The 14,152-nt window shown below is 47.1% G+C and overlaps 1 protein-coding gene across 1 annotated transcript in view; it reads right to left on the reverse strand.

Moving 5' to 3' along the window:
* Positions 1 to 14,152, reverse strand: part of AMMECR1 (AMMECR nuclear protein 1) — a 248,158-nt gene that overhangs the window by 35,875 nt on the left and 198,131 nt on the right. The window contains exon 3 of the mRNA XM_075323940.1: positions 3,898 to 4,008. Within this exon, the coding sequence (XP_075180055.1) occupies positions 3,898 to 4,008 (111 nt within the window). The remainder of the gene's footprint in view (positions 1 to 3,897; positions 4,009 to 14,152) is intronic.

Here is a 14,152-nt window from a genome sequence, read left to right on the forward strand (position 1 = left end):
CGCCCCATCTTCCACTGCAAGTATGGATCTAGCTGCCAGTCTGGAGATTGGAGGATCCACTTTGGGACACTGAGCCCAACTTTTGACCACGTCAGGGGGAAAGGGATAACGTGTATCCTTAAGGCGCTTAGAAAAACGCTTATCTGGACAAGCATGGTGATTCTGGACTGCCTCTCTGAAATCAGAGTGGTCCAGAAACATACTCGGTGTACGCTTGGGAAACCTGAAACGGAATTTCTCCTGCTGAGAAGCCGACTCCTCCGCCGGAGGAGCTGAGGGAGAAATATCTAGCATTAGATTGATGGACGCAATAAGATCGTTCACTATGGCGTCCCCGTCAGGAGTATCAAGATTGAGAGCGGCCTCAGGATCAGAATCCTGATCAACTGTCTCCGCTTCATCAACCAGAGATTCCCCCCTCTGAGACCCTGCACAATATGATGATGTCGAGGGAAATTCTAAGCGAGCTCGCTTAGTCGGCCTGGGGCTGGGGTCTGTGTCAGAACCCTCAGCCTGGGACCCATGAGATACCCCGGGAGGACATTGTTGGTCCAACTGAGGTGGGCCAGGGAACAAAGATTCAACAGAGTCCCTGTGCTGAGATACCGGCCTGGACTGCAAGGCTTCTAGTATCTTAGCCATAGTCTCAGAGAGTTTTGCAAACTCCGTCCCCGTCACCTGGACAGTGTCAGCAGGTGGCTCCCCCTGGGCCCCTCTTAGCAGAGGCTCTGGCTGAGTAAGTGCCACAGGGGCCGAACAGTGCACACAATGAGGGTCAGTGGAACCTGCCTTTCGTGGGCGCCATGCTATTATCTTCCCTGAGCAACACAATAGGGTATATAGCCAGAAATCAACTGTGCACCATACAGTGTAAAATATATATACCATAAACATATAATGTTACACTACTGCACAATGGGGCTAGCACCACAGGTGCTGCTTACCACCCGCTTAAAGCGGTTGTGAGGCCACCAGAGTCCCTGCCTGGGTCTCCCAGACTTTGTCCCCCTCTGCAGCGTCCGAGGAGCTGACAGGAATGGCTGCCGGCGTCCTGAGGAGAGGAGGGAGCCGTGGGCGTGACCCAGAAAGTGCGGGAACTGGTGCCCGCGCTGTGCACAGTGAGAGGGGTGGAGTATGCAAAGCATGCTCCAGCCCTCAGTGCTGCTCGTTCTGTGCAGCGTCCCGCCCTTCCCCTGCCTGTCAGGGCTGGGGGTGGGAAGAAAGGAAACTAGGCCGCAAAAAGCCGGGGACTCTAGTAATAAACGCGGCCACCGTAAAAGCGCGGCCGGCGTGGAAGTCCCCGGCGCACTACAAGTCCCAGCCGCGCCGCGGTGTTTCCATGGCAGCGGCGGTCAGTGCGGCAGTCCCTATACATAAACACACTCAGCAACGCTGAGTGTGTAATGGCACATATTAACCCGGTCAGCGCCGCGGTCCCCGGTGCACTAGCACACCCAGCAAAGCTGGAGTGTTGCTGTGCGCTGTCCCCACAGGGATACAGAGTACCTCCAAGTAGCAGGGCCATGTCCCTGAACGATACCCGGCTCCTATCCAGCAGGCTCCACAGGAGTCGTGGATGAAGCACGGTCTCAGTGCCTGGAGACCGATAGGATCCCACTTCACCCAGAGCCCTGAGGGGGATGGGGAAGGAAAACAGCATGTGGGCTCCAGCCTCCGTACCCGCAATGGATACCTCAACCTTAACCACACCGCCGACAAGAGTGGGGTGAGAAGGGAGCATGCTGGGGGCCCTATATGGGCCCACTTTTCTTCCATCCGATATAGTCAGCAGCTGCTGCTGACCAATCTGTGGAGCTGTGCGTGCATGTCTGCCTCCTTCGCACAAAGCAAAAAACTGAGGAGCCCGTGGGAGCACGGGGGGTGTATAGGCAGAAGGGGAGGGGCTTTACACTTTTAGTGTAATACTTTGTGCGGCCTCCGGAGGCATAGCCTATACACCCAATTGTCTGGGTCTCCCAATGGAGCGACAAAGAAAAACAAATCTTACAACCCACCCTCTCCACACCCCAGGAACGTGTACAGCCAGGACATATATGTCTGGTCCGTGAGACACAGAGCATGTCCGATTCTCATCAGTTTTGTGGATTAGGTCCAATAAAGTCTATGGGGATCCGTTAAATGCAGATGACCAGACTTTGTACTTGAGTTTTCCGTCCATTTTTCAATAATCCATGGTTAAGAGTCAATGGATAAATGGAACTTCAGAACGACTGCATGCTAAATTCTTTAAAATAAAAAAATAAAAAAAAAATGTAAAACGATGACACATCGAGATACAGTTCGATTTGCGCAGATATAAATATAGACACAGATGTGTGAATGTAGCGTAAGGCTAAATGTCTTGGGATAGAACAGAATTAAGCTGCTCATAACCATTAGTTGACTAAGCAAACAGATTTTGGCTGAGATGCAGCTGGCATCAGTAGGGCTGCGCACAACAATAAAGGGTTATTCCCAAGATTAAAACTTGCCACCTTTCCAAAGGAAATATAATTGATGGACTGGTGGGGTCCGACAGCCAGGACCACCGCCATCCTGGGAACAGGGCTCTGAAGTACGCCTTTTATTCCCTAGGAGGTTGCTGGAGATAATGAAAAGCATCCATTGGCCTTTCCTGGCCGTTCTACAGAAAAAGTATGAAGCTCCATCCTGATGGGATGGGGCATTTCAGAGAACTTTTCAATGTGTTCAAGGATTTTTCCCAAAATGAAAACGTTAAAGGGGTTTATCCAGTCTAAATCCCCCAGTCTGCAGTCTTATGTGCCACTATGTGACTGCAGACCTGCAAGTCCTCACATCACACACACGGAGGATTCTCTAGTGTTCCAAGTAGGAACAGCGGTCAAGTATCTGTGAGTATATGATATGCAGAATCCGTCTACAGGGTGCACCAGTTCAGATTTTTCAGCAATCACTATTGTGTTAAAGTGCAGAAAATCAAGCACACAGATAGATACGCCACCTACACAGGGGTGTTTGGTCCACCTCACTAACTGGGGCCATCAAGTGCTCAAGTAAGGCCGGGGGCACACGGGGACTAATGCGATCCTCGCATGACACTTGGCTCGCGCTGGCAGCACAGCGGAGGCAGAGTGTCATGTGAGTGTCACTGTGACTGAGGTCTGATCATGCAATCGGACCTCAACTGCGGGGGACAGGATGGCGCTGAGGAGGTGCGGGCCAGCGCTAAGGAGGGGAAAGAGGGATTTATCTCCATCTCTCCTCCGTAGCCGGCTACTGCCATTTTCTCCCTCTCGCCACTCGCAGTACACCAGTGTAGCACGAGTACAGTGCGATCTTTCTCTCACCCCATAGACTTGAATGGGTGCGAGAGAAAAGAGTCTTGCATTACACCCACAGCATGCTGCGATTGTTTTCTCGGTCCGATTGGGGCTGAGAAAATAATCGCTCATGGGTGCTGGCACATAGGTTAATATTGGTCTGAGTGGAATGGAATGTTTTATCGCATTCCACTCAGTCCGGTTTTCATGCCGTGCGTCTTAGGCCTAAGTGGTGAAAAATTATCAAGAATTCTTTGCAGTAGTCCTGCCTTTAAAAGGAAAATGAGCACAAGACAAAAAATGTAAAGAAAAAACTGTCGTGGAGCAAAGGTCCAGGCTCATTCTGACTCAAGTGTATAAAACAAGGGCTTTGTAATGCAGCGGAGGAAATGTTCTCTCTGGAGTCACAATTCTGGAGTCAATCTTTGCCTGGTTAATGGATGTAGAGGCGGACAACTTTAGCACCAACTAAACGCTGTCAGTCTGTACTGCACTCACTGGCTGAGACATTTCATTATACTCTACACACTTCAATGACGGCAAAACCACATAAGAGTAGAAGTTTTCCAGATAAAAACCAACGCTCCTGAGTTACCTGGTAAGTGTGTACTCCCTGAGACCAGAATGCAGGTTCATGGCAGAAAAGGTTCCTATGCAGCCACGCAGCCTTTTGTCCCGTCCAATCTTCCAAGTTACAAACAGTGGGCTTGCAAAAGAAAAGAAAAGAAAATCACATTACTGACATTTCATGTATCTAGACTTCGGCTGTGTGCACGTGTGTGTTTGATGCGTTTTTCACACTGGAGGGGTTTCCTAATGCCAGCAAAGTGAATGAGAATCCTTAAGTCTCATGCGCACGTTGCTTATTTTCTCGTTCCAGAATTTGGTGCAAATTTAAATAAACTGTTTTTACCGCAGATTTCACCCATACTAATGAATGGCAAAAATCCACCAAAAACGGGCGGCAGAATAAAAACGAGTGTTTTTTGCTGCTGCATTTTCCTCCCAAGAGATGCAGAAACTATAGACATTTCTGCACCAAATACTTAACATGGGCAAATACCCTTAGATACTACACAGAACAATGTATCACTAAGGCTGCTTTCACACCTCCGGTTTCTGCAATGCGGCACACTCCGGCACTTTGCAGGAAAATCGCAACCGTTTTTTTTTGCTGCCAGTTGCGTTTTTTCTGCATAGACTTTAATTAGTGCCGCATGGGCTTGCGTTCCATCCGTTTTTTGCCGCATGCTGCAGATTTAGCCGATGCAACGGCCGGATGGAACGTTGCCTAGCACGTTTTTTTCGTGCGGCAAAAAAAACCGCATCGCGCCACATTCGTTCGATGCGGCGCATTTTTCAATGCATGCCTATGGCGGCCGGATGCGGCAAAAACCGCATCCGGCCGCCGCATGCGGTTTTTGCCACTGCGCATGCTCAGTAGCATGCCGCAAGCGGCAAAAACTGGACGGGCCGCAAGGGAAAAAAACTTATGCAAAGGATGCGGTGTTTTCACCGCATCCGTTGCATAGCTTGCACAGCCGGATTGAGCCGCAGAGCTCAAGCCGGATGTGTGAAAGCAGCCTAAGGCTATATGCGCACGCAGCAGTTTTTTCTGCACACAAACTGCAACCAAAACTGCACCTTGTCACAGAGCCTGGAAATGTAAAAAAAAAATACAAAAAAAAACAAACACAAACCACACTGTCAAAAGTAAAAGTTCTGACAACAAAACTGCACCAAAAAAACCACAAAACTGCGAGGAAAGAAAGCAGCGTGCGCATATAGCCTAAGGCTATGTGCGCACTAGGCGTTTTTAGCGGCGTTTTTTACCGCGTTTTTGTGCTGAAAACGCAGTGACATTGCTTCCCCAGCAATGTCAATGGGTTTTCAGAAGTGCTGTCCTCACACAGCGTTTTTTTTAGCTGCGTTTTTGTGGTGACCACAAAAACGCAGCATGTCAATTATTTCTGCGTTTTCCACTGCGTTTTTCACTCATTGAATTCAATGAGATGTTAAAAACGCAATGAATAACGCATATAGCCGCGTTTCTATGACTAAAAACGCAGCTATACACGCAAGGGGTGGGCACTACAGTGACGTGTACAGGAAGAGGATTCCTTCTGTTGGTAAACACAGAAGCATGAATCCTCCCGGTACAGTCACCGCCGCTTCCACCTCCCGTCCTGTGCATGTCAGCTCCGTGCGGCGCCATGTCTGGGCGGGAGGTGGAGGCAGCGGCGAAAACCAAAGTGAACAGTAGAAAAAAAAAAATGTCATATACTCACCTGTCCGCAGGGTCCCGGTGCCATGCCCGCTCCCATCTCCTCCCGGTCCCGCCGCTCTGGCTGTGTGCAGTCTCCCCGGGGCAGGACCTTGCTTGCAGGACCTGGCGCTGATCACCTGATGCAGTCACCTGACGCATCAGCTGATCGTAGTCTCGCCGGCTTTTTCGGCCGGCTATCAGCTGATCCTGCCGTCAGGGGACTTCATCAGCTGATTACCGGCAGCTCCGGCAGCGATCGTATAGGATCAGACTCCTGTCCAATCGATCGCTCCAGGAGCTGCCGGTAATCAGCACAGCACATAAGTGAGTATTATTATTTTTTTTTTTTTTTCTACTGATGCATCAGCTGATTGTATAATCGGCTTTTATACAATCAGCTGATGTGTGATGTGATTCACGTAGTTTAACCTGACAGATCATCTGATCGGTATGCCTTCCAGCAAACCGATCAGATGATATTGGATCCTGATTGGACGGCGCGGGACCCTGACCCAGGATTACTGCGGAGGGGGGTTTATTTCAATAAAGATGGAGTCACTAATTGTGTTGTGTTTTATTTCTAATAAAAATATTTTTCTCTGTGTTGTGTTTTTTTTTTATCATTACTAGAAATTCATGGTGGCCATGTCTAATATTGGCGTGACACCATGAATTTCGGGCTTAGGGCTAGCTGATAATATACAGCTAGCCCTAACTCCATTATTACCTAGCTAGCCACCCGTCACCAGGGCAGCTAGAAGAGTTGGATACAGCGCCAGAAGATGGCGCTTCTATGAAAGCGCCATTTTCTGGGGTGGCTGCGGGACTGCAATTCACAGCTGGGGTGCCCAGAAAGCATGGGCACCCTGCACTGTGGATTCCAATCCCCAGCTGCCTAGTTGTACCCGGCTGGACTCAAAAATTGGGCGAAGTTCACGTCATTTTTTTTTAAAATTATTTCATGAAATTCATGAAATAATTTTAAAAAAAAGGGCTTCCCTATATTTTTGGTTCCCAGCCGGGTACAAATAGGCAGCTGGGGGTTGGGGGCAGCCCATACCTGCCTGCTGTACCCGGCTAGCATACAACAATATGGCGAAGCCCATGTCATTTTTTTTGGGCAAAAAACTGCATACAGTCCTGGATGGAGGATGCTGAGACTTGTAGTTCTGCAGCTGCTGTCTGCTCTCCTGCATACACTAGTGAATGGAGGATGCTGAGACTTGTAGTTCTGCAGCTGCTGTCTGCTCTCCTCCATACACTAGTGAATGGAGGATGCTGAGACTTGTAGTTCTGCAGCTGCTGTCTGCTCTCCTGCATACACTAGTGAATGGAGGATGCTGAGACTTGCAGTTCTGCAGCTGCTGTCTGCTCTCCTCCATACACTAGTGAATGGAGGATGCTGAGACTTGTAGTTCTGCAGCTGCTGTCTGCTCTCCTGCATACACTAGTGAATGGAGGATGCTGAGACTTGTAGTTCTGCAGCTGCTGTCTGCTCTCCTGCATACACTAGTGAATGGAGGATGCTGAGACTTGTAGTTCTGCAGCTGCTGTCTGCTCTCCTGCATACACTAGTGAATGGAGGATGCTGAGACTTGTAGTTCTGCAGCTGCTGTCTGCTCTCCTGCTTACACTAGTGAATGGAGGATGCTGAGACTTGTAGTTCTGCAGCTGCTGTCTGCTCTCCTGCATACACTAGTTCTGCAGCTGTCTGCTCTCCTGCATACAATGAACATTTTGAAGAAGGAAATGACATCAGACCTTTTTTTTTTTTTTTTTCATCAACAATCTTTAATGGCATTGTGCACTGATTAAAAACGCAGTGAGCAAAAACGCAGCAAAAAACGCACCAAATCGCGGCAAAAACGCATGCGTTTTTGCCGCGTTTTTTTAGCCGCGGGTGCGTTTTTTAGACAAAAACGCACATAAAAACGCAGCGTGAAAAAACGCCTAGTGCGCACATAGCCTAAGGGTCAGCTTCCATTAGACATTGTGCAACAGTAAATTGATTAATAGGCTGTCTACAGGCAGACTGCACATCAAATATGTGCTCAACAATCTAATCGATGCGCAGCGCACATAGGATGCCATTGTTCTCAGCAGCACTAACCCTGGTTAGATGGGATGGAACTGTCCAAACCAATGATCAAAGGAACATTTCACCCGACGATCGAGTGTTCTACTTGCTTATTGGGTGATCAGCAGCCTCTTTCACTGCACAATTATAATTACACTGCTGATTTGTGCAGTGTAAATAGTCCTCAGAGGTCATCTCCGTGCATATTGTATATAAACAGGTCACAAATGGCAAGGGCTTTGGTTGACAAGGCATCAGATACTTGAGCTCTTGTTAAAAAAGGTGTTAAGGTAAATTTACACTGCAATATAATGGTGAATGGAACGCTTTTTCACAATAATATCGCAATCTGAACAGGCTGCTGATCACCGGAACGAATGGTGGTAAAGTTCAGGCAGGCAGAGGGTTTTACTCTTCTGGCCGATCGTTTTAATGATCTATCCACAAATATAGAGCGCTGTTTAGGCTAGACTGGTGTTTAATGACTGACACAGAACACAATGGGAAGTGACATTTTGCAAGCAAGTCTGCATATTTGTTAGGCGCTGCCTGAATAATGCAAGAAGCAGCGAGAACTCATGAGCGGCTCCTTCTATAATATTAATTATAAAGGTGAACCGAGGTAAAAATGTTCAAGAGGCGAAGATGAAACGCAACAGGACAAATAGAATGGAAAGTGATGGAAAGTGATTTCACCGCAACATACTGAAAAGCGTATTCAAGAATCCATAACGTCGGAGCAATCACAGCCAGGACTGTGAGATAAGACCGGGCCCGGCACATCCAGAGGGACAAGTCTGCATTGTGGACAGGCACATCACAATGGAAACCTAATTTAGCAACATTCTAAATAGCTGATGAAGCTTAATGGTGATTATCAATGAAGATGTGTCCACAACAGGCGATCAGCTGTAGCGGGGGCTGCCGGAGTGCTCCTCCCCATCATGGTTTACCAGATACACCGGCGTATATATAGTGGCCACTATACAGATCATCATTGGTCTGCAGAGATCACACCCTGCGTATGCTCCAATACACTGCACGTGAGTATACAGATGCGCCCACGTGTCATGATCACTGGTAGGATATGGGGACCTTTCATGCAATGTTACATTAGGAAATGGAAGAGTAGTAACATCCAATTTAATTTGGAAAAGTCCGATATCAGGAACATTTACATACTGATTTGACGAGCCTGAAGCCATATGTCAGATGCACACGTATTTACTTACTATCTCCATAGCAGAGCTTAGGAACCATAAAGCTAGGGTCACACGTAGCGACGCAGCAGCGATCACGACGACAACCTGACCTCATCAGGATCGCTGCTGCGTCGTTACATGGTCGCTGGTGAGCTGTCAAACAGGCAAATGCGACCAGTGACCAGCCCCCAGCCAGCAGCGACGCGTGGAAGCGATACTGCGCTTGGTAACTAAGGTAAATATCGGGTAACCAAGCAAAATGCTTCGCTGGTTACCCAATATTTACCTTGGTTACCAGCGCACACCGCTTAACGCTGGCTCCCTGCACTCGTAGCCAGAGTACACATCGGGTTAATAAGCAAACCTTTGCTTATTTACCCGATGTGTACTCTGGCTACGCGTGCAGGGAGCCGGCACTGGCAGCCTGAGAGCGGCGGATGCTAGTAACCAAGGTAAATATCAGGTAACCAAGCAAAGCACTTCGCTTGGTTACCCGATGTTTACCTTTGTTACAGCTTACCGCAGGCTGCCAGAAGCCGGCTCCCTGCACATTCAGTTGTTGCTCTCTCGCTGTCACACACAGCGATGTGTGCTTCACAGCGGGAGAGCAACATACAAAAAATGGTCCAGGACATTCAGCAACGACCGGCGACCTCACAGCAGGGACCAGGTCGTTGCTGGATGTCACACACAGCGACATCGCTAGCAAGTTCACTGCTACGTCACAGAAAATGGTGACTTAGAAGCGAAGTCGTCGTGTGTAACATGACCATAAGACCAACTAAGCAATTGGCAATAGTAATTTAAAAAAAAATCAACACCCTTAAAGGGGTGGTCCACTACGCTTCTCAATTGGCAGTTTGCTTTCCCCTCCCCAGGTAGTCCAGCATATTCATGAGCTCTGTATAACTGCTAGATCTGCAACATGGAAAACATTGATTTTATCAAAATGACAGCAAACAGCTCAGTAGTGACGATGCTGGAATCAGGGTCTCTGTCTCTACATTATGCCGCTCTCAGATAAGGTAGCAAAAAACCTGGTGACAGATCCCCTTTAAAGAAAATCTGTCTGCAGGTTTTTGCTGTGTAATGTGAGAGCAGTATGGTGTAGGGACAGAGCTTGAATTCAATCATGTGTCACTTGCTGGACTGCTTGGTGCAGTTTTGATAGAATCTGTTTTCTCTGCTGTAGATTTAGCAGTGGTAAAAATGTTGAGCTCTGTATAACCCCACCCACACCTCTGATAGGCAGTGTTCCATGTGCACTGTCAGGAAACTGCCCATCACTGGTGGGGGCGTGGTTTCACAGACTAGCCGAACTGCCATGTGACATTAGTCCAGCAGTGAATCTCCAGTTGATAAAACACTGATTGTGTTGAAACTACAGCACACAAACTTGTAAGTGACTCCCTGGAATTCGGGTCTCTTTCCCTATACGATGCTGCTCTCACAAATACTGATGACAGAATCCCTTTATTCTCATCTTTACAGCAATGAAAGACGACCACACCAGAAATAGGAATCAACATTCATACACATGTAATGAACTATAGTACCAATAATTGCTTACGCAAAAGCCTAAATTGTAACAAAGAAAAAAAAAAAAAAAAAGTGAGTACTAATCAACACGCTGCATCATCAAAAGGCACTTAGTATGGGCAGCTTATGTGCTCATGTAGATGGGTGCAGTTCTATCAATATATTAGGTTATTATGTACTGTATATAGACCAATATATTAGTCGGACAGGAGGCTGGGTCGTGTTATAAGGGAGTAATGTAGGCCACCGTATTGTGACAAGAAAAGTGATGCATTACTTTATAATAGAAAACATGAGAAAGGCAGAGGTAAAGCTGTATCCTCGTTTGTACTCTGTGGGACGCTGAGAGCTCGGCACAGCATCTGCCACTAAAAATAAAACTTCATCTGCAATGTAACCAACATTAAGTAACACTGCTTGGATTCTCCAACGGGCTTGCCTCATCAGAAAAGTGATGGCTGTTGGCTTTTTACCAGCTGACCGTGCACCTATGCCGAGCACAACTGGAGGAGCGCCAAACCTCAGCACACAATCACATGGGCAGCGGAGAATAATCCGCCATGCTGCGCATTGTCTTCATACATCTTTGCTGTGACTTTTGGTCCATATAGCAAGGAATCTCCCCCATCTGAGACATTAGCCTTACAGTCTTAATACAAAATCTAAACCTCGGATCCAGGATGTTATAACTGGAGTCTTACTTAACCCCTCCCGTTGCAGCCAAATTTAATTTTTGTGCTCTTCCATCACTTTTTTTCTCATCTGAGCAGGACTGTTTTTTTATGGGCTGAGTTGTAGTTTTAAATGACACATTCACAAGGTTTTTTTATTTAACCCCCCCCAACTCATTACTGTTAGATACTTGCCATTGCTACCCCTGTCTGATGTTACAACTACATTGACACTGGCCATACGTATTAGATGGCATTAGGCCACATGCAGATATGTCAGCCATATACTTTGTTCTCTATGGGAAAGCTGCCGATAGACATCTCTGCTGGTGGCTTACGTCTGGGAGAAGAATTCAATTGGCAATGTGAAATCAAACATGATCCACCTCTTCCCCCAACAAGTTGGTTGGCACCCCCATACACAAGACTGTCAGCCGCATCTGTGGACCTTTAGGGAATCCAGTGTTTAGTGGGCCTGTACAATAGCAGGAAACACTGTGCCATGTGTATGAGGACCGGGAGCGAGCTACCGGGCATGTGAATAACAGAGCTGAACACATCGGGCAGATAAAAGGGGTGGTCAGAAGCGGGAGTAATATCCACTACATGGGCAGATTCTAAATGAAAACGTGTGTATATATATATCAGTGTTCTTTTCAGACAATCTTGAATCTCAGTTATGACATAACTGACTAGAGCCAGTACCATCTGTGCCTGCTGGGATGACAGTCTATTCTCGCCTCTGTATTCCCCTAAATGGGCTAACCAATATCAGTTTGCAATCCGTTGCATTGCGTGGCTTATAAGACTCCTCACACAGGCATGTGACTCCACTAGGAGAGCCATTAGCCCTTAAAGCCAACTGAGTGGAATTAAACCTGATCTCTAACATTACAAAAGAAATAGCTATGTAATCAAGTAATATTTGTCTAGTCTCTCCTCTCCCTGTGGAGAACGTGTGGCACAGTGTGCAAGAGTGTGAATGTGTGTAACATATTGAAAGCCATTGTATCATAAAGCAGTTATGGATGCTGAAATGGTCAAGCACCTACCCTCCCCCCCATACCAACACCACCCCACTTAAAGAGAACAATGCTATGCTATTCCCAGGTGTCATCATGCTTTCACTTCACATGACCAGAGGAGTAATTTCCAAGAACAAGCATGTAAGGCAATACTTGCTGAAACAGTGAGCGTATGTACGTGAGTGTATGTAACGCATGATTTCAAGATTTGTTAACTACAAAACCTAATAAAAATCATTTGAACGAGTGTACGTACGTGAGTGTATGTATGTACGTACATATGTATATACACATACACACTGCACATATATACACACTTACACAAACTGTCAGGATGCAGTAAAACAAACCCAGAGTATTACTTTAACACGTGACATTACTGTAGATAGCCATCTATACATATCACTTATTTTTCAAATGACACGCAGAGAATGTAAAATAGGTCTGTGATCAGCAAATTCTTGCTCCTGACTCCCTTAATTAGCAGCGTTTTCATGCTGGAACGTACGAGGGAGTGATGGAGAACACTGCTCCGAGTGCAGCCATACTGTAAGAACCAAAAGACTGTACAATATCAGCAAGTTGGTGGTATAATCACTAAATGTTTCCTTGTGGCACATTTGGAAAAACCGCAGGGTGTAATTAAATTCCCACAAGGAGTTTTTGAAGCTGCGTATTATCTCTGTAATGCAGATAGAACTTTGAGAAGTCTCATTTTATTTTCTGCTGTATACGCTGACCTGCGGAGTGTTTGAAATCTGCAAAACATCAATTTTACCTTTATGAAAAGCGATGGGTGAAATTCACGAGTAAAACGCACAAGCTTCAGCTGCAGAAATGCACTAAAGCAGCATGGGATCCGCACATGACTCAAAAGGTTTTTGCAAAACCACAGAAAAAACTTTGTCAAAAGCAAAGTAGACAAAACAAGACACCAAGAGAAACTACAGAGTCAAAAACGCTAGATAAAAAAAAAAGCAATGAAAAAAACGCAAGTACGGTCACCCACTAGGTATGGAAACGCTGCCAAAAATCTGAAACATACACTACTACATCTCCATTACAACATGGATCACTGACACACGGATACAGACAGGTGCCCTACTGGGAAGAGAAGCTGCCTTGTAGAAGGGCACATTTGGATGCAATCTTAAAAGAGGTTTATCACTTCTGAGTGCCCGGCCACCTACTGGAGTTACCTACCCTGTAAAGGCTGCTTTCACACATCTGTTTTTCGCCGTCAAGCACAATCTGGCGAAATGCGGATAAAACTGATCCGGTGCTGCATCAGTTTTATTCCCCATTGACTTGTAATAGCGCCGGTTGGGCTGGATGGCCTTGCGTTGCATGCAGCGTCCACCGGATCCGGCGAAATTTCTTGCTACAGCTGCCAGAAAGGACGCAGCATTCAACGTTTTTTGTCTCCTGCAAAAAAACGGACCAAGTCGGACCCGGCACCGTTCGGCATGTTGTATAATGGAAGCCTATGGGCGCCGGATCCATCGTTATCTGGCATATGATGGAATCCAACAACTGATCTGGTTTTTGTTTCTGGGCATGCCCAGAGTCTGTCTCTCTCGGTCGGTCTCTCCCTCTCTCTTTCACACTCACCGATCACTGGCGCGGCACAGCTGTCACACTGCTCTGGCGGCTTCACCAGTTTTTGAAAATGCCAGCCGCTCATTATTCCATCGCGTATTCCCTGCTTCCCCCGCCGCCTATGATTGTCTGCAGGCAGACACGCCCGTATGCTGAGTGATAGCCGTCTCACTGCAACCAATCACAGCCGCCGGTGGGCAAGTCTATATCTTCCAGTAAAATAAATAATTTAAAAAAACGGCGTTCGGTCCCCCCAATTTTTATACCAGCCAAAGTAAAGCCACACAGCTGATGGCTGGTATTTTCAGGATGAGGAGCCCCACATTATGGAGAGCTAACCAGTCTAAAAATATCAGCCAGCAGCCGCCCAGAAATTCCGCATCAATTAGATGCAACAGTCCCGGGACTCTACCCAGCTCATCCCGAATTGTCCTGATGCGGTGGCAATCGGGGTAATAAGGAGTTAATGGC

Source organism: Anomaloglossus baeobatrachus, chromosome 9 (assembly GCF_048569485.1).
Source record: "Anomaloglossus baeobatrachus isolate aAnoBae1 chromosome 9, aAnoBae1.hap1, whole genome shotgun sequence".
Classification (NCBI taxonomy): Eukaryota; Metazoa; Chordata; class Amphibia; order Anura; family Aromobatidae; genus Anomaloglossus; species Anomaloglossus baeobatrachus.